The 22,751-nt window shown below is 35.9% G+C and overlaps 1 protein-coding gene across 9 annotated transcripts in view; it reads left to right on the top strand.

Moving 5' to 3' along the window:
* Positions 1-22,751, top strand: part of LRRC7 (leucine rich repeat containing 7) — a 492,999-nt gene that overhangs the window by 294,505 nt on the left and 175,743 nt on the right. For 2 of the 9 annotated variants that reach the window (XM_070592306.1, XM_070592307.1), the window contains one exon: positions 64-1,984. The exons of the other annotated variants lie outside the window; for them this stretch is intronic. In XM_070592306.1, the coding sequence (XP_070448407.1) occupies positions 64-70 (7 nt within the window). In that variant the 3' untranslated portion in view covers positions 71-1,984. Of the gene's footprint in view, positions 1-63; positions 1,985-22,751 lie in introns of those variants that run through there. 9 annotated transcript variants of the gene reach the window in all.

Below are 22,751 nucleotides of genomic sequence, written 5' to 3'. Positions count from 1 at the left end.
TAGTCACCTTCTGCCTTAGGAGTTCCATCTTTTGGGCATTGAAATTGATTTTTCTCATCTTAGCGTCTGAAGATCCAGAGTGTGCCCCTTGCCCAATCGCCTGAGACTATACAGTGACACCTACAACAGAGGATGTGGAGGCAGCAGCTTTTCGGGCACCAGAAATGGCAGCATCAGGAGCATCAGCACGAATAGACTTTGTAGAGGTAGTTCTCCCAAACTATATTATGAAACCAAACATTTTTGGTGTGCTACCTGCTGATAGGGGCTGCCTTCTAACTGCCTAGCCTTACACAAAATGTTTGGTCTTTGTTAAAGTTTAACAATGACATTTCTGACTAATATAGAGAAACCTGTTTTTTTTTTTTTTTCCAAATGTGTTCCAGTGCCTTAACTCAATGAGTATGAAATTTTATCAGTCTCAGAAAAACATTAATACCCTTATTTTTGTCAAATTCATTTTACTATTTGTTATATAAAGCTGCTGTCACATATAATTTTTGTATAAATATTTTTAAAGTAGATCAGAATAATCCATCACTTAAAAAGTCATCCTAATGCAGTAAATAAGAGTATTTCTCTAGTAAGTTGTATTCTTCAGAGTCAGAATACGGTTGCCCAGTTTTTCTGTCGTACTCCCTACTAATGTTCCATTGTGCATTTATTTTTCAAAGTGAAAGATTATTCCCAGATGGCCTAAGTCAAAATATGAAAGGCCAGTGATTGATTTTATGTAATTTAATGTGAAACGGTTATTTTGTAGCTATAAAACACATTTGTTAATTAACCACATTGGCTTTATCTGTACAGTTCAATGACATAGCATTTCAATTTGCAAGTAAAATGAGTCTCTATAATAATTTTTTTAATAAATAACAAGCAACATAGTGGGTGCATTTGCTTTTAACACTTTATGCATATGACTTGGAAGTAGGATATGTTTCATACTGAAATGTTGAAGAGTTTGAAATTCAGCCTACAGAGGTCTTCATCTTGGTGCAGTACAGAATATTCATCCTTCACCCCATCTGAACTCCTTTTAGGAACAAGGCAAGATACAAGCAATTGATGCTAGTTCTATTGGAACTATTGCTTGATTCAATATAACTTGAAGATTCTTTTCATAAACCAGATATGAGCAGGATACAGTAAGCTTAATAGTTTTTCCTTTTTTTTTTTTTGGCTTTGTTTCTATTTCATTTTGTTATTCAGGAACTTACAAACTACCAGTTTTTGCAAAACCTACACTGTGGAGTCAAAATGTACTATTCTGAATATTTCTACTGTCTTCTGATGCATTTTAATTATGTGAAATATATAAAATAGTGAAATCATGTCTTAAAATGCATAGCCCTTTGTAAATACACACACACACACACATATATATAAGTGGATGTTGGTTTTTTTAGTTAAAATTGTGTAAATGCTGATTTTTCCATGAGTACTTATGAAGATCTATATGTAAAAATGTATAAATCTACTTGTTTGTACAACATTGTTTTTATCTGTATATACCATATGCTAATTGATTGTCATTTTTCACATGTATCACATATATCTCTAGAAACTGTACATTGAAAGGTATATTGCTATTCTAAGAACATAGAAGTAAATCTCTGACTCTGCTTTAAAATAAACTGTGCTATTTTAGTGCAGTTTTATAATGTGTTCTCATCATGTCCTTCCAATACCATTTTAAAGATTTAAAACATTTGGCATGAACGTAGCTTTAAAGATTAAAGTATACTGCTGTTCTGCCTCTATCATATCCCAAGTGAGAAGCTGGACTTTCTGTTGTTCAAGTTGAAAGGTCTCGTAGAACTGCAATTAAAGTTCGCAGCAATGTGCAGTAGTTTTCTTGGCACGACCTTACTGCAGTAAGCCATGTGACATTTCAGGTCTTATGATAATGTATTATAATTGAAAGCTTGTATATGTAGGATAAAGCAAAATTTCTTATTTAAAAGAAATTAACTTGACCTCTTTCTAAAAGCTCTACTTTTTCACTCCCCTCCTCCCACATTTTATGTTTTACAAGTCATAAATAGTCTCTTGTTTAGTGTGTGTCTATCCATTAATAATTAGCTTTTGGGTGGTGAACATGATGTAGTCTACACAGAATTTGAAATATATTATGATGTACATCCAAAAAGTAAATAAATAAAAGAAATTAAAAAGTAACTTGTCAAAACTGGAGTGGTTTAAAACTGCATCAGCAAAAGTGATTACAAAAGCAAAAAATTACACTAAATACCATTGAATATAATACTCATTTTACTTTTGCTCACTATTAATGCTATATGCCGCTGTTAGCGTTCCAACAAGTGTAAATGATTTTAAGTTCATTCCCAATGTTTATGTCACTCTAATCTTTTATTCTAAGAGGAGTCACATATCAAGTGAACCAAAATATTAAATGTGTCCATTTTATAAAGTTAGGTATTTTTTAACCTCTAGATATATATTTTTAAAACAAGATAAGTGGTAATTGGATAAAATGTGTTTATATGCATTTGTATTATTGAAATAATAATTTCCTATTGAGCTGTCTTTTAGAAATATGTTCTATTGATTATACATTCACGGGTAGTGGGATATGCCAATTAAACTAGAATTTGACTAAAAATACTTAATAATAAACAAAACTAAAACAACAAATCCCCTTAAGAAGAAGACAGCACAATATAGGCTTACCCATTCTCCAGGATACCAAGTGCAACAGAGCCCTTTCTTCCCTCATAAGGTAAGTGTCACTCCCAGGAGCCTGGACCAGCATGTGAGCAGCATACTGAGTTGCCTTTCAATATCTTATTGACATCTCATGGAGAGAAGTCGGTTTTTATGGCTCGTAGGAGTGCCTCAGAAAATAAGATACATCTTCCCTGAGTTTCTGAGAAGTTACGGTTTCCTGCAAGTTTATTAAGAATTTCATATACTCTCCCAACCCTATATTTTTGTTCATATCAAATTTTACCGACTAAGCTTTCTGCCATTTTGTATTTTTCTTCTGATTCAAGTCATCTTTTCCTGGAGCAAAACTGGCAGATCTAAATTTTGTTACAAAAAAATATGATTATTCTATCAATTTTTAGTCAAAATAAAATTTTAGGTCATGTTAGGTGTTGTAAGTTTCATTTTATATTGCTTGCTTCTGTCACTAGCAATCAATTTAAATTGGATAAAGACTAATGGTTAATATTTATTTATTGGCATAAAAAACAAGCAATATTAGTAAGGCGAAGGTAGAGCATCTGGATGTCATTTCAGTAAAACATAAGAGGTTCTGAACTGAAAGGAGTTAGAACAGCCTGAGCATGTGAAAACTACACAGTTGCTCAGAATCTCATGGAAGTAAAAACCTTCTATCACATCAAGAATTGCCCCTACTTCCGCACACACACAACTTGCTTTGATTTCACCTGTCTGATACATATGGGTATAACATTTGAAATCCAAACTCTTAGTCACCTCTTCTGCTTGGGCAAATTTTGGAGAGAATACAAACATTTAATTCAGTCCAGTTCAGTAAACATTTGTTGAGGGCCTACTGTGTGTCAAGCATTGTGATTCACGTTAGAGATTCCAAGGACCACAGAGCCCCTGCTGTGAGGGAGCCTACAGTCTGGTAAGGAACATAGACAAGTAAAACACTCCATACAATACAGCATGTTACATGGGATTATAGAAATGTGATGAATGAACAGGAATAATACAGAGAAGTACCAACTCTATTGGCAAAGCCCAGGAAGGAATTACAAAGGAGGTAAAGCCCGACGAGTCTTTTGAACAATAAATTGGAATTTAACAAGTGGGCAGAAAGAGGAGAGTTGCTTTAAAAGGAAACATGTCACAAGGGATTAAATGTACAAAATAGTAAGCCTGAGGAAGGAGGAACCCTGAGGTGGACAGATGAGATACCACAAAGGGCTCATGTGCCCTGGTTGAACTTCATTTTGTGGGCACTGATGAGGTTTTAATGGAATGGTTTTAAGCAGAGAAATTGTAAGTTATATTTCTGAGTGATGGGATAAGATTTATTAAGTTAGGACTCACAGGCACCCTCCCCTCTAAAGAAGCAAAGAACAAAAGCCACTCAGTAGATTCTTTATTTTTTTAACAGCTTTATTGAGGTGTCTGTTACATAACAAAAAATCCACCCATTTTAAGTGTATAATTCGGTAATTTTCAGCAAATTTATGGAGTTGTGCGATCATCACCACAAGGCAGTTTTGAACATTTCCATCACCCCCATCGAAAATCCCTCCTGCTCAGGCGCAGTCAATCAGTCAATCCTCCTTCTGATCTCAATTCCCACGCCAGCCCCAGGGAACCACTCATCTGTCTCCATAAATATGCCTTTTTTGAGCATTTCATGTAAATGGAATCATACAACATGTAGTCTTTTGTGTCTGGCTTCTTTCACTTAGCATAATGTTTTTGAGGTTTCTGTCAGCTTGTTAGGAGACAAACAGAACAGAACTATTTCACTCCCAAAGACACGGTGAATACTCTGGGGACAAGACATATGAGAAGGCTGTCATGTGAGCCTGGCCAAGGTGTGGAGGATTAAAGGGATTGAGGGACTGAGATAGTGAGGACAGGATGGCACGGAAAGCAGATTCAGTTAGAAGAATTGGAAATGCATAGTTACATGAAAGTAGAAGAAAGCATGTCAAGACATTTTAATACAATTTGCTGAAAACTCAATCTCAAACTTCCATTCCCTCCCTACCTTAGAGATTTGTAATGGGATTTTGTAAATACTGAACTTCCTGTTTGTGGGCACTACTCTAGAGGCATCACAAACATTGTTAGCTTCTTGGGTTAAAATCACTTCTCCAAATAATGCGTTAGAAAAAGCCAGTAAATCATCACAGACCGATATCTGCAGTTAAAATATAAAAGGGCAAAAGTGAATTGAGAATCAGCCGTATTTTCCTTAGAAAGCCACTTGGGACAAGGTGGTAGTCACTCTGAGATTTGAATTGCAATTTTTTAGAAAATGCAGCATTGATTTAGGAGTTCTTGTTCAGATGGAAAAACACTTAGTTGACATTATGAGGCCACCCAAATCTCAAAAAATTAAAGTTCTGTCTGCAAAGGAAGACAAGCTACTGACAGATTCTCTGGGTCTACTTTGAAGCTCCACCCCCCTAGCTGAGAAGGGCTGCCCTACTGATCTGGCTGCTACTGTAGGATTGAATATAAAGCAAGTTTTAGAGTTGCTTGTGTGGACCACTAGTTACCAGAAAAATCATAGGATTACAGTGCAGCTGATGGAATAAAAAGACTGAGCACTGGCCAGAATATATCCACCATTGGGTATATCAGAAAGGACAGTTTCAGAAACAACGAAGCAACTAAGTAGTAGAGCCTAACCAAAAAATCACCACGTTTAATGTCAATGACTGGCTTCAGACCAAGAAGCAGGTAACCCAAGGTTGGAACCTAAGAAAGTAACCAACGTAGGTTTCTGAGGGGACAACCAAGAGAAATCCCTCCCTGGAAACTCCTTCTTTGTGGCCCCGGAAGCAGGAAGTGGTCCTCCAAGGCCCCACCCCTCGAGAACCCTGTGGTCTGCTGTGGCCAGGGAACAATGAGAAATTTCATGGCCCTGGTTAGAGACCCTCTGGAGCCATCACAAGGTAAAGAATGGTTAAGAATGGAACTCAGTCCCTAAACTACAGAATTTGGACCCCCTGGCTTGGCCCAGGGTGGGTAGGAAAAATCCGGAACCCTGAATGTTGGTGTGCTCTATTTGCTTCTGTTAGAGTAATAAGGAGCATCCACCAGCTTCAAAACTGGGACTCTGGTCTTAAAAAGAGAAAAGATTAACTAATAGCAATGTACTTCAGTCTGAAGAAATTGCTATTCCTCTGTGAAATGTTCAGAGACATTGGACAAGCATTTGCATACTCTGAGGTTGGGGAGAGAAAGACAAACGTTAAAATGGAATGAAATAAGATGGAGAATTTTGTGTTTTTCCTCCCACTTTGTCCACTTAGCTTCTCCCTCTGCTTCTGTTTTCTGAGAGGAGAAAAGACAACAGTCCCTGGAAGCTTCCTTCAAAGAAAAGTTGTCTAAGGAGGAGAATTGTACTCCCCTGTGGGTTTCATGTGGAAGCTGGAGGTGAGGGGACATGACAGGTCAGGAGCACACACTGGGAGTTTACCCAGCACTGAGGAAAGCGATGATGGCAGGTGGAAGATGGGTGAAGATGATGGCAGGAATCAGAAAGAGATTGGTGTGTTATACAGTAAGACAGAAAATGATAAGAAGAGTGCTGTGAACCAAGTTGTTAGAGCCTCTTAAACGTTGAAAATAATTTGAGGAAAGAAATTGCCATTTGGAGGCTACGTTTCTTTAAGTATCCTTTACAGCAGTTTTGTAAGAGTGACTAGTGAGGGCAGGGGGATTAGATGCCATAATCTGGCCAAGAGAGGGTGAACACCATGATAATAGGGGGAAGAAAAGTGAATAGAATTGGGAGCATTTTTGGAAGTGAAATTCAAAGGACTTTCATCAGAATGTAGTTTATTCTTGGCATATATAAGGAAAAAGGTGGACAAAATCAAACTGCTTCAGGATTGCTCCTTAAATCAAGGCTTTACTCTGTGGCTTTATGATTTTATTTGGAAAGGATTTCCCCGACAACAGACACAGCCATGTTCAAATGCAGCTAATAACAAATTGCAAAGCCAAAGATAAAACATTTACATTAAGACCTGTTTTTGATTGACTGTAGTTCTGCTTCCATTTATTAATTTGACTAAGGCCCGGTGCAAACATCACTGCCTCTATGAAGATGTCACTGTTTGCCCAACCTAGTCACTTTACCACATATGCATATAGGACTTCGGATATAATATTGCTAAAAAGTTAGCATGCTGTGTTATAATTAGTTACTTCAAAGTCTGCTTCTTTGAGCTCTTTGAAGAGAGGACTACTGTGTCTTATTTATCTTTGTACATCCAGTGGCTAATAAAGTGCTTTACCCAAAGTTAGTTTGTTGAATGAATAGAGGATATCTGGCAGTCAGAGGATGTATGATTTTCTGTGGAGTGTGTAAGTACTATTATATGTAATAAAAACAATACACTTAAAATGTCTAAAGATATTCCCTATATCTATTCAGAAATTGTGAAACTGTCCCAAGAGTCATTCTGATCAAAACCCCCAATGAAACCAATACTTTTGTGTGCTACAGTCTCTCTTGACCAGGCTATTAGAACATTATTGAATTTGCAACTGTTGGGATTATTCAGCTTTGTATGTATATAGGTGTCACTTCCATTTGAATTAGTAAAATGCAATTTTAGTCCATCATTCTAAAACTTAGCAAATATCTTTTAAATAAAGTAATGATTCTGGCCTTTCTCACCTAATTTCACCTACTTGACTGCTTGTCTTAATATCCATCCTTTAATCTTGCAGTGTATAAGGCCTTTACTTCTATCCTTCTGTCCTCTGCATTACACCTAGATTTTATTTATTTATGTACTTACCTTTGGTATTTTTCTAAATTGTAAGTTTCTTGAGGACGGTGTGATGTTTTATTCATCCTCCAAAGTACCTAGCATAGTGGCTCTCAAATGGGATGCTTAGCTCATGAAGAAGAAAGAAAAGAAAGGAAGAAAAGTACCCTCACACACACACCCCCCAAAAAAATACTTAAAGAAAATAAGATTACTTCTGGTTGGGAGAAAGGAGGACCAATTTGAGAACATTTGATCAAGACTTTAAAGGGGAAATTATATTTCTCCTATTGGAAAGAAAGCAGTGGCATACCAGGCAGAAGAAATGGTGGATGTAGGAACGTCTAGGGCATATTTATGGAATAAGGAATGCTTTGATTCCCCAAATAAGAGAAAATACACTTTGGAGCAACATCCCGTAAATAAAGCACTTGATGTATTCAAACATGGTACAGTACACATTTTTGAATCTCTTCTGATCAGTTGGCACTTTGATAGCCCTGAATATGCGTGAAGGCATATGTGTTCCAATTCAAACTTTGTCTTCCCTTCTGATAAAACAATAATCTTGACAAAACTGATTTAGCCTATAAGTGATCGCCTATTCCTTGACAATGAAGGGGAACTAATGTTTATTTAATGGACATGCCAGGCTCTCCACCTACAAACATTTCATTAAACCTTGTAACAACTGGGTAAGATATGTGCTCTCACGTTTTTACCTATGAGAAAACTGAGATCACTCTGATAGAAAGTGACAGAACCGGATTCAAACCCACTTCTCTCTCCAGTACTCCCTAACGTACCAACTTCACTGTTACCTACAGATTATAGTCCGGCTTAGATTATATTTTTAGTAACTTTAAATTATTTATGCTGATGCTGCTCATTTGATTGATTTACCTCCAAGGCACTTGATTAGGAATCAATACTTCTTGTAGATTATAGAGGTTTGTCACACATGACAAGAATTCTCTTGAGGTGCTTTTCATTTTTAAAGCACATCTGGGTACATTTGGGGTTCTGGAATCAGAGACTAACCATGTGGTCCTCATAATGTTAAATTTAGGAGATGATCAATGATTTTCATAAGGTTGTAAGAGTGTCAGTTTATAATAATGTAAGACATTCGTTGTGCCTTTAATTTATGGATCAATGTCTTTAACTATGAATTTTATCTTTTCAACCTTGTAAAATTAAGGTGGTTTTTTATTTTGCATTTCCTAAGATATGAGATTGTAAAGGTAACAATACCTCATAGAGCTAACATGCATTAAATTTTTCAAAGCCTGTCAAAGAATACATTCAACAGTATGCTTTTTTGATCTGCCATTAACCTGGTAAGGAGGCATAAAATATATTTTTATGCATAAAAATATATTTTTAGGAAGGCATAAATATATTTTCCATTCAGCTAATAAGAACTTTAATGTTATGTTCTACCATAAAAATAATATTCTTAGTACCACAGGCAGTGGACTAATTTTTGTGTCAACTTACGCTCTTTATTGATGTATATTAATTCTATGTTCTAGTTCTCCTTGAGAACAAATGTTTAGAATTGTAATTTTTTGTTATAAGTTGGTGCTTTGCAGAAGAATTTCACACAAACTGGTAAAACTTTGAAATATAAATTGTTTTATACTGTAATTGTTAAACAGTTCAGGATGTTCCTATACAATAATTACTGAACAATATTCTTTCAGTATTCCTTGGTATAAGTAAATATAGAAACTATGTGGCTTCTAATATCAAGGCATTTTTTGTTCTAAGAGATTTTAAAATTTACTTTGTAATACAAAATTTCTCATACTTGAAAATCAAGCATTTATTTTCTGTGATACAGATAATTGGTATGCATTTTGCTCTTTAGGAAAAAAACATAAAGAAACTGGAGGAAACTTAGGAAAAAGCAAAAGAGCATCATTCTCATCAGCCTGCTCTGTATCAACAAGCTTATGTGGGCATCTATAATTGTAAAGGAAGACTTGGAAATAAAGAGTGTTAAAGAGGAGCAGGAAAAATAGATACTTTGGGATGGGAGACCTATGAACTGCCATCCTAGTTTTGTTATTTAGTAATTCTAACAGAAGAGAAAAATAGTATATTCAGTTAACACCATGCTTAGGGGACAGGATACAAAATAAAAGTACTTAACATTAGTGGCAGAAAACACAATAAGAGAATGAAAATTAGAATCAAGGAAAACTTGCCCAAAGTTTGTTGAAAACTTACAACGTGTTGAGAACTGTACAATGTGTTGAGAATTTCAAGATATATTTGGTCCTCTCAGTGGGTTCTTGGTTCCATGGAAGAGATATTCTAGGCCAAGGAAGTCATGTACAAAAGTAGAGAGATGAATAGGAAACTGCTGAATTATATAAAGTACCCGGAGATTCAGTTGGGTGGGATGTATTGGCTTGTGCATGTCAAGAGATGAGGTTTGAAAAGTAGAACGGAGTGTATTCAAGTAGGATTTAGTATGCCAGTATATTGGTTACATCACTAAAGAGAAAAAAGCCTAATTCAGTCATTGCAAGGAATACTGCCCATTTAGTTTTATCTAATATAGGCAGAAGAATCTTAACTCTTATAGGTAATATAATTGCTAATATTTATTGAGTTCTAAGTCATTTATGTATATAAACTTATATAGCCATCACATTAAATTCTTTGAAGTAGTATTATTATTTCCAATTGCTAAATAAGGAAACTGAAAGATAAAGAAATAACTTGCCCAGTGTCAGAAAGCTGCCAAGGTGAGGAGGGAGCATTTGAACCCTGGCGCCTGACTCAGAAGCCTTGTTCTTAATTACCATGGCACAGCTGGTAGAGTCCACCCTAACTGGGCTGAAGTTTTCAGGATATGTGATGACCTTTTTTTGGAGGTTTGAATACAGTTTGATTTCAGGAAGGTTTTCCTAATATTTGTTAGTAAAACTCCTAAATCTCCTTTTTTTAAAAAAAATAGCTTTATTGAACTATAATTGACATCTAATAAACCACACATCCTTAAACTGTACAATTTGATGTTTTAAAATATATGTACACCAGCGAAAGCATCACCACGAACAAGATAATGAATATATCCATCACCCTCAAAAGTTTCCTCGTGGCACTGTTCACCCACTCCCTCCTCAGACAAATACTGCTCCGCTTTCTGTCACTGCAGATTAGTTTGATTTTTCCAGGATTTTATATAAATGTAATCTATAGTATATTCTCTTTTTTGTTTTGCTTCTTTCACTGACAATAATTATTTTATTTGTCCATGTTGTAATGTTTCTCAATTTTTATTGCTGAATAGTATTCCATTGTATAAATATGCCACAATATCTTTTCTCCTCTTGATGGACATTTAAGATGTTTTCTTCCAGTTTTGGGCTATTACAAGTGGGGTGCTGTGAACATTCACTTACAAGTCTCTGTGTGAATGTTTAGGGAAAGAAGTCATGCACAAGGAATATGTAATACGTGTTTTCATTTATATAGAATACAACAGGAGGCAAAACTAGTCTATACTATCAGAAATTATAATAATGGTTATCTTTTGGGAGGTAAGATAGTGACTAGAAGTGTCCATGAGGGAGGTGCTTTGGGATTCTGGAAATATTTAGTTTCTTCTTCTTGATATTGATTACGTGGATAATCAGTTCTGTATATAAAAATTCAGTGAACATTATACTTCTGATATGTATTCTTTTGTAGGTACCTTAGACTTTACTTAAAGTTAAAATGAAAATGAGGCTACTGAAATGGTTTGGTTCAGTCTAAGTGATTTTCTGTGTGTTGTCTGGCATGTCTGCTTTTTATTTCATAGCCCTTATCACTATTCCAGTTAAATACTCCTATAGGACCATCCTTGTACATCTTATATCATTACTTTTATACCTTTTACTGTAATTGTTTGTTTTACTGTATGTCTTTCTTCTTACACTATAAACTTTCTGGGAAAAAAATATAATGTCTAACTTTGTCACCTTCGTGTCCGTCATCTGGCTTGGTGCTTGGTCCATAGATACTCAGTGACTGCTTGGATGAATGGTAGGAGACCTGCCTTGATGGTGGCTTATGCATCTGCTCAAAGTTTAGCCTCTGCATGCTCATTATTTGGTTTCAACAAAAGGCTTTGCTTCCCCTGTTGTCTACAAATTATTGATTAGATTGCGTGATATTGTAAGTTTTTCTTCCTAACCTCGATGCTTTGTTTTAGCATATGTTTTTCAAAATAATGACTTCTGTTGTTGAGTGTATGCTGTGTGCTCTGAGCAATGTACATCTACTAACTTATTTAAGATGCACAACCCAGTAATGTAGGTACCACCATTTTGCAAACAGGGAAACTGAGGTACAGAGAAGTTGGATCTTGACCAAGATCACAAGGCTTGTAAGTGACAGAGATCAAATTTGATCCCAGACAGTCTAACTCCAGAACTCATGCTTTTATCCAGTATAGTCTTTGATGTTTCTATATCCTACACTGTGTCATTACATTTCCTCACTGCTTCAGATCTTTGATAAATGTTATTTTTTTAGAGTGACTTTCTCTGATCACTTTATATAGCTAGAAGCCCTCCCAATACTCTCAGTCATTCTCACCCTGCTTTATTTTCTCCATAGCACCTACTACTACACGACATATTATATATTTATGTTTATTTCCTTCTAATACATCTCTCCCACTAAAATGAAGGCAGAGACTTTATCTGTTTCACGTTATGCTTTATTCTTTTATCTTAGAATAAGGTCTGGTAAGTAATAGATGCTTAGTAAATGTTTGTTGAATGAATGAATAAATGCTTCATGGAATCAACTTATGCTATAGGACTGTGGTGCTACAGGGATGGCAAAGGTTTTTAAAAGTCTCTTTTAGCAGAGTCACTTCCTGCCTAGGAGAGAGATCAAAAAAGATCTCTATTAGACAGAAACATGGACATCATTACACGTTCCATGTAGCACAATTGATCTTGCCCTAGAAAGCTTAACTCAGTAATTTCTGAACATTCCAGTATCATGTGAATTTTTATTCTGGAAGCAGCTTCATTCTTGCAAAGGGGAGCCAAAAGAGACCTTTTATATGATGTTATGTGACTCGCATTTTTAAAAGATTTCTGTAGCTTCTATGTGGCGAGTGGATTATAAAGGGTACAGTGGAAGACACAGCAACCAATGTAGCCATGGAAGTAATCCACAGGAGAAACAAAGCTTTGAGCTAGAGTTATGACTACGAGATGAGAAGAAATAGATTTCAGAAAGAGTAGACTCCATTGGGCTTGGTGAATAATTAGTTATGCGTTTCTGATTTAGGTAGTACCAACTACATAGACAAGAAATAGAAGAGGTCTGAGAAGATGACTAATTTTGTTTTCAACATGATAGATTGGATGTTCATGTGGTGTAGTCAAAGGAGCTGTTCAGTAAACAATAAAAATTTTAGACCTGGAACTTAGAAGAGTATCTGTGACTGGAGAGTTATATTTTACTCATCAAACGCGTGAAATTGCATAAGGAGATTATGTAGAATATTGTTCCAGTATTAACAGGTTCTCAGCTAATCGCACAATAACCAACTCTTTGTGATTTAAGCTGGAAAAGATTTTAATGAGAGGGTGTTGAATAAATGATAGAATTGACAATAAGACAACAAGTAAAACTTAGAAAATAGGCAAAAGCAATTTTAAATAGAACAATGTGGTATAATACCATTGTTGCCACCACTCAATGCTGAATGCCACAGTTTGCACTGGGTACTGACCACTGTTACGGCACTGTCAGCCTGCAATCTCTGTTGCTGCTGCTGCTGCTGCTGCTCAAGCCGTAATGAATCCTCTAGTCAGTAGCTTCTGTGGAGAGTAGGGAGCATGTGTCTGACCTGCACAACCTGGGTACCCAATTCACTGATGCCAAAGAAGCTTGAAAACCAGGTATCTACCTTCTAAAAGTGATGTTGACACCCAGCAGGCAAAGACCACCAAATGTATCCACTCACCAATATTAGGTTATTCATTGCCGCAGCAAGGGAGACTGCATACGTTGGAGAACCATGGAGTATCTCAGTAAGAGGGAATTAGGAGGGACTTATAGGTGATTTTGAAAAAGGTTCAAGAATGTAGTCGTCTTTTTTGGCTTGGGTATTCTCTGAAAGTTGCACATTTGGTTATTAGAGATTTTGGTATTTTAGGCCTATGAGTACCAGGGGAGTGGAGAGGAGCTGTGGTTGCCATTGGAGAAGAAGCAGTAACCCCTCACAATAGTAGAAGCGCAAGGTCTTTGTTTTTATCTCTATTCGGGTATGATTTTGTAGTTGCCTTGGTTTTGTTTTGTTCCATCATGGTCATTAGCAACCAGGCTAGCTACCAGCTGTCAGATGTCAGGCTGCTTTTTCCTTTCTCCGTAGGTAAGCTTTGCCTCCTACCAAGACTCCTAAAGTGGGAATTACCAAAGGCCAGATGCTGGGCAGCCAATTAAAAAATTACTCAAGCTTACAATTTCCAACTATTAGGTATTGTATTAGTCAGCTCGGGTTGCCATAACAAAACACCATCAACTGGATGGCTTAGACAACTGGAATTTATTTTTCATTGTTCTGGAGGCTGGGAGGTCCAAGATCAAGGTGTTGGCCAGCTCTGTCCCCTGGCGAGTGCCCTCTTTCTGGCCTGCAGCTGCCACCTTCTCTGTGTCCTCACATGGCAGAGAGAAGTGGAGCTCTGGTCTCTCTCCTACTTCTTATAAGGACATTGATTCTGTTGTGGGGCCTCTACCCTCATGATCTCATCTAAACCTAACTACCCTCAAAAGTCCCACCTCCAAATATAATCACATGAGGGGGTTGGGGCTTCAACATATGAATTTTGAGGAGGTGAAAACATTCAGTCCATAACAGGTATCACTTTTAATTCAGGAATCAGCAAACTTATTCCTGCAACAGGTCAAATGGTAAACATTTCAGGCTTTGCAGGCCATAGGGGCTTCATCGCAACTCTCTGCCATTATGGCACAAAAGCACCCAAAGACAGTATGTAAACAAATGACCATGGCTGTGTTCCAATAAAACTTTATTTATGGAGACTATAATTTGAATTTCATAGCATTTTCATGTGTCATGAAATATTCTTTTTTTTTCAAACTATTTAAAAATATAAAAGCCATTCCTAATTGGTAGACTATATGAAAACAGGCAGTGGACCAGATTTGGCCTGCAGGCCATAGTTAGAAAACCCCTGCCCCAAATAAGAAATGATATCATTAATGAGTCTATTGCCTGTAAACTGGTATGGAGAGAGAAGAGCCAATGGTGTAGATTGGTTGAGAAGAACGTATCATGTGGAATTAGAAGAGAAGTCACCATAATAGAGATTCCATTACTTGTAGATCCTTATTGTAAAACTCAGAATCTACATCTATTTTAATTGCTCTTAAATTAAGAAAGAGTGACAGACTCTACCTACTAGTTCTCTGATATTTGATGTTTTTCTTTTAAGTTTGCTTTCCTTTTATTTGGATATATTATGATTCATATTTATAACAAATTTTTTTACTTCAGTTTTTTCTCCAGTGTTATTGAAATATAATTAACATCTATCACTGTGTAAGTTTAAGGTTTAAAGCATAATGGTTTGACTTCCACACGTTGTCAAATTATTGCCACAGTAAGTTAGTTAGTATCCTGCATCTCATATAGATGAAATAAAAAGAAAAAGCTAAAAAAGAGAAAGAAAATATTTTTCCTTGTGATGAGAACTCTTAGGGTTTACTCTCTTTACACCTTTCCTGTGTATCTTACAGCAATGTTAACTATAGTCATCATGTTGTACATTACATCCCTTACATAGATTTTTAAAGATTGCTTTCTATTGTTCATCTTCACATGACAGACTTCATATTCATTGCATACAAACCAAAATCTTTGGGGGGTTTTTTTTGTTTTTGATCTATAAAAAGTTTGACAGTTTTTTTGATAACACAATAATATTCTTCCAAAAGGTGAAATCATAACATATATTTTCCATAATAATTCCTCCTTATGAAAATGCAGTTATTCTCATTTGTATTTTTTTCAGGCTGAGGAGTCCTCTGAGATATGTTTAAAAAGGCTAAATTTATTCTCATGCCCTCCAAAGCTAAATCTACCGGAGAATGGCTCCCATTAGAGACGCTAACTCTTTCAGGTGCTACAAATGGCTCATTATGGCTCTAGATTATAATATGCATAGGGGTTTTGCAGAAAATAAAACCAGAAAGCTAAGCTAGTGTCAAATTATAAGGTTCCTTGAATGCAGTCTTGTAGAACTTGGACCCTTTCTTAAAATAATTTGATTTCTGACATTCCAGACATGACATGACCAAATTATTTGGAGGATTACTCTGGTGACAATGCTAAGTATGGATTGGAAGAAGCTGAAAGTAGAAGCAGGCATATTAGTGAAGAGACTGTTACAAGGGCCTGGGTTACCACAGTCCAAGAAGTGAGAGAGGCTAACCTAAGACAGTAAGAGGGGCTAACCTAAGACAGTAAGAGGGGTTAAACTAAGAAGTAAGTAAAGTCAGAAGTGAGAGAGGCTGAGAGAATCATCATCTCTTAAGCCCTCATTCTGGTATTATCTGATATGAAGCCATCTGTGGGTCAGGCAGAGTGGATGAAAAGAGAACATACATTCAAGGCATGTAATGGAGATAGAATAAATAGGTGCTTGTAATTGACTAATTTGGAGAGTGATCGAGAGAAAAAGGCTTAGAGTGACTTCCAAGTTTCTATTTTAGGCTACAGGGAGGGTAGTGGTAACATTCATCCTAATAGGAAATAGAAGGCCGGCCCAGTGGCTCTTCAGTTAAGTTCGCATGTTCCGCTTTGGTGGCCTGGAGTTCACTGGTTCAGATGCTAGGTGTGGACTTATGCACAGCTCATCAAGCCATGCTGTGGCAGGTGTTCCACATATAAAGTAGAGGAAGACGGGCATGGATGTTAGCTCAGGCCAGTCTGCAGCAGCAAAAGCGGAGGATTGGCGGGAGATGTTAGCTCAGGGCTAATCTTCCTCAAGAAAAAAAAAAACCCAAACAAATAGGAAATAGAGAAGTAAGAGGCAAGTTCTTTCTACCATTGCTTTATTGGGACGCTCAATCCTTCCTTTCCTCATAGAGAAAGGGAACTCCACCTTCTTATTTTGACACTGATGGTTCTCCATCCCCAAGAATGAGGCCCCGTTCACAATGTGAAGGTCTGATAAGGTTTGACCTGGGAATATGGCTACTGGAGCCTGACAGGGGAATAATTCTCTGAACCAGTCTTCTCCGTGAGTGCATTGCTCTTGAGGAAGAATTTCATGTCTCTTCTTCGGGCATTAATGTTAAGGAAGCAAAAAACTCCTCTGATCGTCTCCATGTTGCAAAGAATTTTATTGAGAAGATACTTCGCTGTTTCCAGAACACGTCAAATACTTCAATATCTAGGTGAATGCTGAAGCTAGTGTCATTTTCTTTGCTTGAAATTCCCTTTCTGCCTTCTCCTTCTGGTGAACTCTTTATGTCTTGAGCCTTAATTCCAATATTATCTGACATGAAGCCATCTCTCGGTCACGTCCTGAATTATAAGTTCTCATAGCATTCTGACATCTTTTGGGTAGCATGAATTCCAGTCATAATAAATTAATACGTTAATTTCCTAATCATTTAATTCTGACTTTCCGGACAGATTGCAAGATCCATTAGGACAAGGACTGTGTTTGTTTTGTTCATCTTTGAATCATTGTCACACATATAATAAATACGTCAGAGTATCCATTATTATTGTTTAACTGTAAGCCTTTATGACCACGCCACTGGGTTATGAGGTAACTGAAGGCAACAATCACATCTTCATCCCAGCCCTTGGTCTAGCATCTAATGCGTGCTCAATAGATGTTTGTTAAGTTAATGGAAGAATTGTTTGGTTAATGAATTTAAAAGTCTTAATTTACAGAGAATTTATACAGTGAGGTATCAGTGTAGCAAAGAAATAAAGAGTTTAGATAATGAACTTGCTATTTTGTCCACAGTGATAATAATGATATAAAGAAGTGGACCCTTATTCCTCTTTGGGCAATTAGCTAAACGTTTTGTCACATTAACGAAAAGTTAATCTTTCTCAGTAAAATTCTGGTTCAGAAATATAGTTTTTCTTGAGAGTATTTTAAGAAGCAATGGCTGAACTTATGACTATATTCAAGCAAGATTTACTTTATAAAAATATAATTACCTATAAGAAATAATGCACTTAGACTTTAGTGACTTTTACAGTTCTTTGAAATGAGTTTTCATTATGAGGCACATTTCACAATGGTCTCATTTGCAGTCGATTTCTAACCCATTGTTATTTCTATTGTACGATCCACTATTTGTGATAGCTGTCCTATTATATTTCATTTTGCAACTTCTAAGTGCTGCTTGCTATAATCGTATTTTAGCATGATAATCTTTATGCCAAATTATATCAGTGTGAAAAAAATTAGTCCTGGTTAAAGCAGATCACAAAGTTATCTTAAGTGAAATTTGCTCTTAAATTGCTGTTTTAAGTGAAAATATTCATCTAAAAAGCACACAACGTATCAAGTATTTTTTTAAAAATCTAATCATATTTCTTTGTATTGATAGAAACTATCAAAAAATATACTAGTAATGTCAGTTTTAGAGTCTGATGCAAATATTATTTTAAGGGGAAACCAAACAGAGAGAGAAAGATTTGTGGAGTAATTTTCTTTGAAGGTATAATAAATATAAAAGACAAGAGAAATACAGACACACAATTTTAACATTTTTACTTGATTTCTGAAACTACAAAGTAGTAAAAAATAAAAGAAACAATATATATAGAATCAGTCATGGTTTTTAAAAAGCAGAAATTATAAACATCAAAAATCATACCAAAATCCACAGAATAATTTATGAAAACAAAATTGTCAAAATGGAAAGCTAGACTATTGGAAAGTCAAATGCAGGAAAGAAAAAATATAAGCAGTACCCTATTTGACTTGTGTTTAGAAATGTGTTTTTTAACCTCATGATTAACATATAAAACTATGCAAATACTTTCCTATATATTTTCTATTTCTTTTTTTTAGTTCATTTTTTTCATGAGGTAACATTGGTTTATAACGTTCTATAAAATTCAGATGTACATCATTATATTTTGATTTCTGTGTAGATTATATGATGCTCACCATCCCAGAGACTAATTACCATCCATCACCATAGACATATGCCTAGACACACCTTTTATCCTCCTCCCCACCTCCTTCCCCTCTGGTAACCACCACTCCAATCTCTGTATCTGTGTGTTCATTTGTTGTTGTTGCTGCTGTTTTTATCTTCTATTTATGAGTGAAATCACATGGTATTTGACTCTCTCGCTTCGACTTATTTCGCTTAGCATAATACCCTCAAGGTCCATCCATGTTAGCACAAATAGCAAGATTTCATCTTTTTAGGGCTGATTAGTATTCCATTGTGTATGTATACCATATCTTCTTTGTCCTTTCATCCCGTGGTGGGCACTTAGGTTGTTTCCAAGTCTTAGTTATTGTGAATAATGCTGCAATGAACACAGCAGTGCATATATCCTTATGCATTTGTGTTTTCATGTTCTTTGGATAAATACCCAGCAGTGGAATAGCTAGATCGTACGTATTAAGTCTTATTCTTAACTTTTTGAGGATTGTCCATACTGTTTTCCATAGTGGCTGCACCAGTTTGCACTCCCATCAACAGTGTATGAGAGTTCCCTTCTCTCCACATCCTCTCCAACACTTGTTATTCCCTGTATTGTTAATTATAGCCATTCTGACAGATGTGAGGTGATATCTCATTGTAGTTTTGTTTTGCATTTCCTTGATGATTAGTGATATTGAACATCTTTTCATGTGTCTTTGGTCATGTGTATATCTTCTTTGGAGAAATGTCTGTTCAGATCTTTTTCCCACTTTTTAATTGGGTTGTTACTTTTTTTGTTGTTAAGATCTGTGAGTTCTTTATATATTTTGGATATTAACCACTTATCAGATATAAGGTTTGCAAATATCTTCGCCCAGTTGTTAGGTTGCCTTTTCATTTTGTTGATATTTTCGTTTGCTGTGCAAAAGCTTTTTAGTTTGATGTAGTCCCATTTGTTTATTTTTTCTGTTGCTTCCCTTACCTGGTCAGATACGGTTCTTGAAAATATGCTGCTAAGACCGATGTTGAAGAGCATACTACCTATGTTTTCTTCTAGAACTTTCAAGGTTTCAGGTCTTGCATTCAAGTCTTTAATCCATTTTGAGTTGATTTTTGTGTATAGTATAAGATAATGGTCTACTTTCATTCTTTTGCATGTGGCTGTCCAGTTTCCCCGACACCATTTATTGAAGAGACTTTCCTTTCTCTATTGTATGTTCTTGGCTCCCTTGTTGAAAATTAGCTGTCCATAGATGTGTGGGTTTATTTCTGGGCTCTCAATTCTGTTCCAGTGATCTGTTTTTGTGCCAGTACCATGCTGTTTTGATTACTATAGCTTTGTAGCATATTTTGAAATCAGGGAATGTGATACCTCCAGCTTTGTTCTTTTTTCTCAGGAATCCTTTGGCTATTCAGAGTCTTTTGTTGTTCCATATAAATTTTAGGATTCTTTATTCCATTTCTGTGAAAAGTGTTGTTGGAACTTTGATAAAGATTGCATTGAATCAGTAGATTGCTTTAGGAAGTAGGGACATTTTAACTATGTTAATTCTTCCAATCCAAGATCATGGAATATCTTACCATTTCTTTGTCTTCTTCAACTTCTTTCAACAATGTTTTATAGTTTTCAGTGTACAGGTCTTTCACCTCTTTGGTTAAATTTATTCCTAGATATCTTATTTTTTTTAACTTTTTATTAAGATTATGATAGTTTACAACCTTGTGAAATTTCAGTTGTATGTTATTGTTAGTCGTGTTGTAGGTGCACCACTTCACCCTTTGTGCCCCCCCATCCCCCTTTCCCCTGGTAACCACCAATCAATTCTCTTTGTCTCTATGTTTAACTTCCACCTATGAGTGGAGTCATACAGAGTTCATCTTTATCTGGCTTATTTCACTTAACATAATGCCTTCAAGGTCCATCCATGTTTTTGTGAATGGGACGATTTTATCTTTTTTATGGCTGAGTAGTATTCCATTGTGTATATATACCATATCTTCTTTATTCAGTTATCGGTTGATGGATACTTAGATTGCTTCCACGTCTTGGCTATTGTAAATAATGCTGCAATGAACATAGGGGTGTATGGGACTTTTGGAATTGCTGATTTCAAGTTCTTTGGATAGATACCCAGTAGTGGGATGGCTGGGTCAAAAGGTATTTCTATTTTTAATTTTTTGAGAAATCTCCATACTGTTTTCCATAGTGGCTGCAGATATCTTATTTTTTTTGTTGCAATTGTAAATGAAATTATATTTTTAATTTATCTTTCTGCTACTTCATTGTTAGTGTATAGAAATGTAACTGATTTTTGTATGTTGATTTTGTATCCTACAACTTTACTATATTCATTTATTATTTGCAAAAATTTTTGGTGGATTCTTTATGGTTTTCTATGTATAAAATCATGTCATCTGCAAATAGTGACAGCTTCACTTTTTCCTTTCCAATTTAGATCCCTTTTATTTCTTTTACTTGGCTGATTACTCTGGCTAGGACTTCCAATACTATGTTAAATAAGAGTGGCAAAAGTGGACGTCCTTGTCTGGTTCCTGTTCTTAGAGGGATAGCTTTCAGCTTTTCTCCATTGAGTATGATATTAGCTGTGGGTTTGTCATATATGGCCTTTATTATGTTGAGAGGTTTTCTTTCTATACCCATTTTATTCAGAGTTTTTTTATCATAAATGGATGGTGTAGCTTGTTGAATGCTTTCTCTGCATCTATTGAAATGATCATGAGATTTTTATTCTTCAGTTTGTTAATATGGTGTATCATGTCAAGGATTTGTGGATGTTGAACCATCCCTGCTTCCCTGGAATAAATCCCACCTGATCACAGTATACGATCTTTTTAATGTATTGTTGTATTCAATTTGCTAGTATTTTGTTGAGGATGTTTATGTCAATGTTCATCAGTGATATTGGCCTGTAATTTTCTTTTTCTGTGTTGACCTTGTCTGATTTGTGTATCAGGGTAGCGTTGGCCTTGTAGAATGAGTTAGGAAGCCTCCTGTCCTCTTCAAATTTTTTAGAAGAGTTTGAGAAGGATAGGTATTAAGTCTTCTTTTAATGTTTGACAGAACTTACCAGGGAAGCCATCTGGTCCTGGACTTTTATTTTGGGGGCGGTTTTTTATTACTGTTTCCATTTCTTTACTGGTGATTGGTCTATTCAAATTCTCTATTTCTTCTTGACTCAGTATTGGAAGGTTGTATGGTTCTAAGAATTTATCCATTTCTTCTATGTTTATCCATTTTGTTGGCATATAGCTTTTCATAGTATTTCTGAGGTGTCCATTGTAATTTCTCCTCTTTCATTTCTTTTTTTTTAATTTATTTTATTATTATTACCTTTTTTTTTTTTTTGAGGAAGATTAGCCCTGAGCTAAGTACTGCCAATCCTCCTCTTTTTGCTGAGGAAGACTGGCCCTGAGCTAACATCCATGCCCATCTTCCTCTACTTTATATGTGGGACGCCTACCACAGCATGGCTTGCCAAGTGGTACCATGTCCGCACCCGGGATCTGAACTGGCGAACCCCGGACCACTTAGAAGCAGAACATGTGCACTTAACCGCTGTGCCACTGGGCTGGCCCCTCCTCTTCCGTTTCTGATTTTATTTATTTGAGCCTTCTCTCTTTTTTTCTTGGTGAGTCTAGCTAATGGTTTGTCAATTTTGTTTATCTTTTCAAAGAATCAGCTCTTAGTTTCATTGATTTTTTCTATTGTTTTTTTAGTCTCTATTTCATTTATTTCTGCTCATATTTTTATTACTTCCTTTCTTCTACTGATTTTGGCCTTTGTTCTTCTTTTTCAAGTTCCTTTAGATTACAATCCATTAGATTGTTTATTTGAGATTTTTCTTGTTTGTTGTGGTAGGCCTGTATTACTATAAACTTCCCTCTCAGAACCACTTTTGCTGTATCCCATAAATTTTGGCTTGTCATATTTTCATTTTCATTTATGTCCAAGTGGTTTGGTTTTTGATTTCCTCATTGACCCACTTGTTATTCAGTAGCATTTTGTTTAATCTCCACAGATTTGTGGCTTCTCCCATTTTCTCCCTGTAGTTGATTTCTAGTTTCATACTGTTG

The sequence above is a fragment of the Equus przewalskii genome, chromosome 24 (assembly GCF_037783145.1).
Source record: "Equus przewalskii isolate Varuska chromosome 24, EquPr2, whole genome shotgun sequence".
In the NCBI taxonomy this organism is placed as follows: Eukaryota; Metazoa; Chordata; class Mammalia; order Perissodactyla; family Equidae; genus Equus; species Equus przewalskii.
This window is presented reverse-complemented; position numbering and strand designations above follow the sequence as displayed.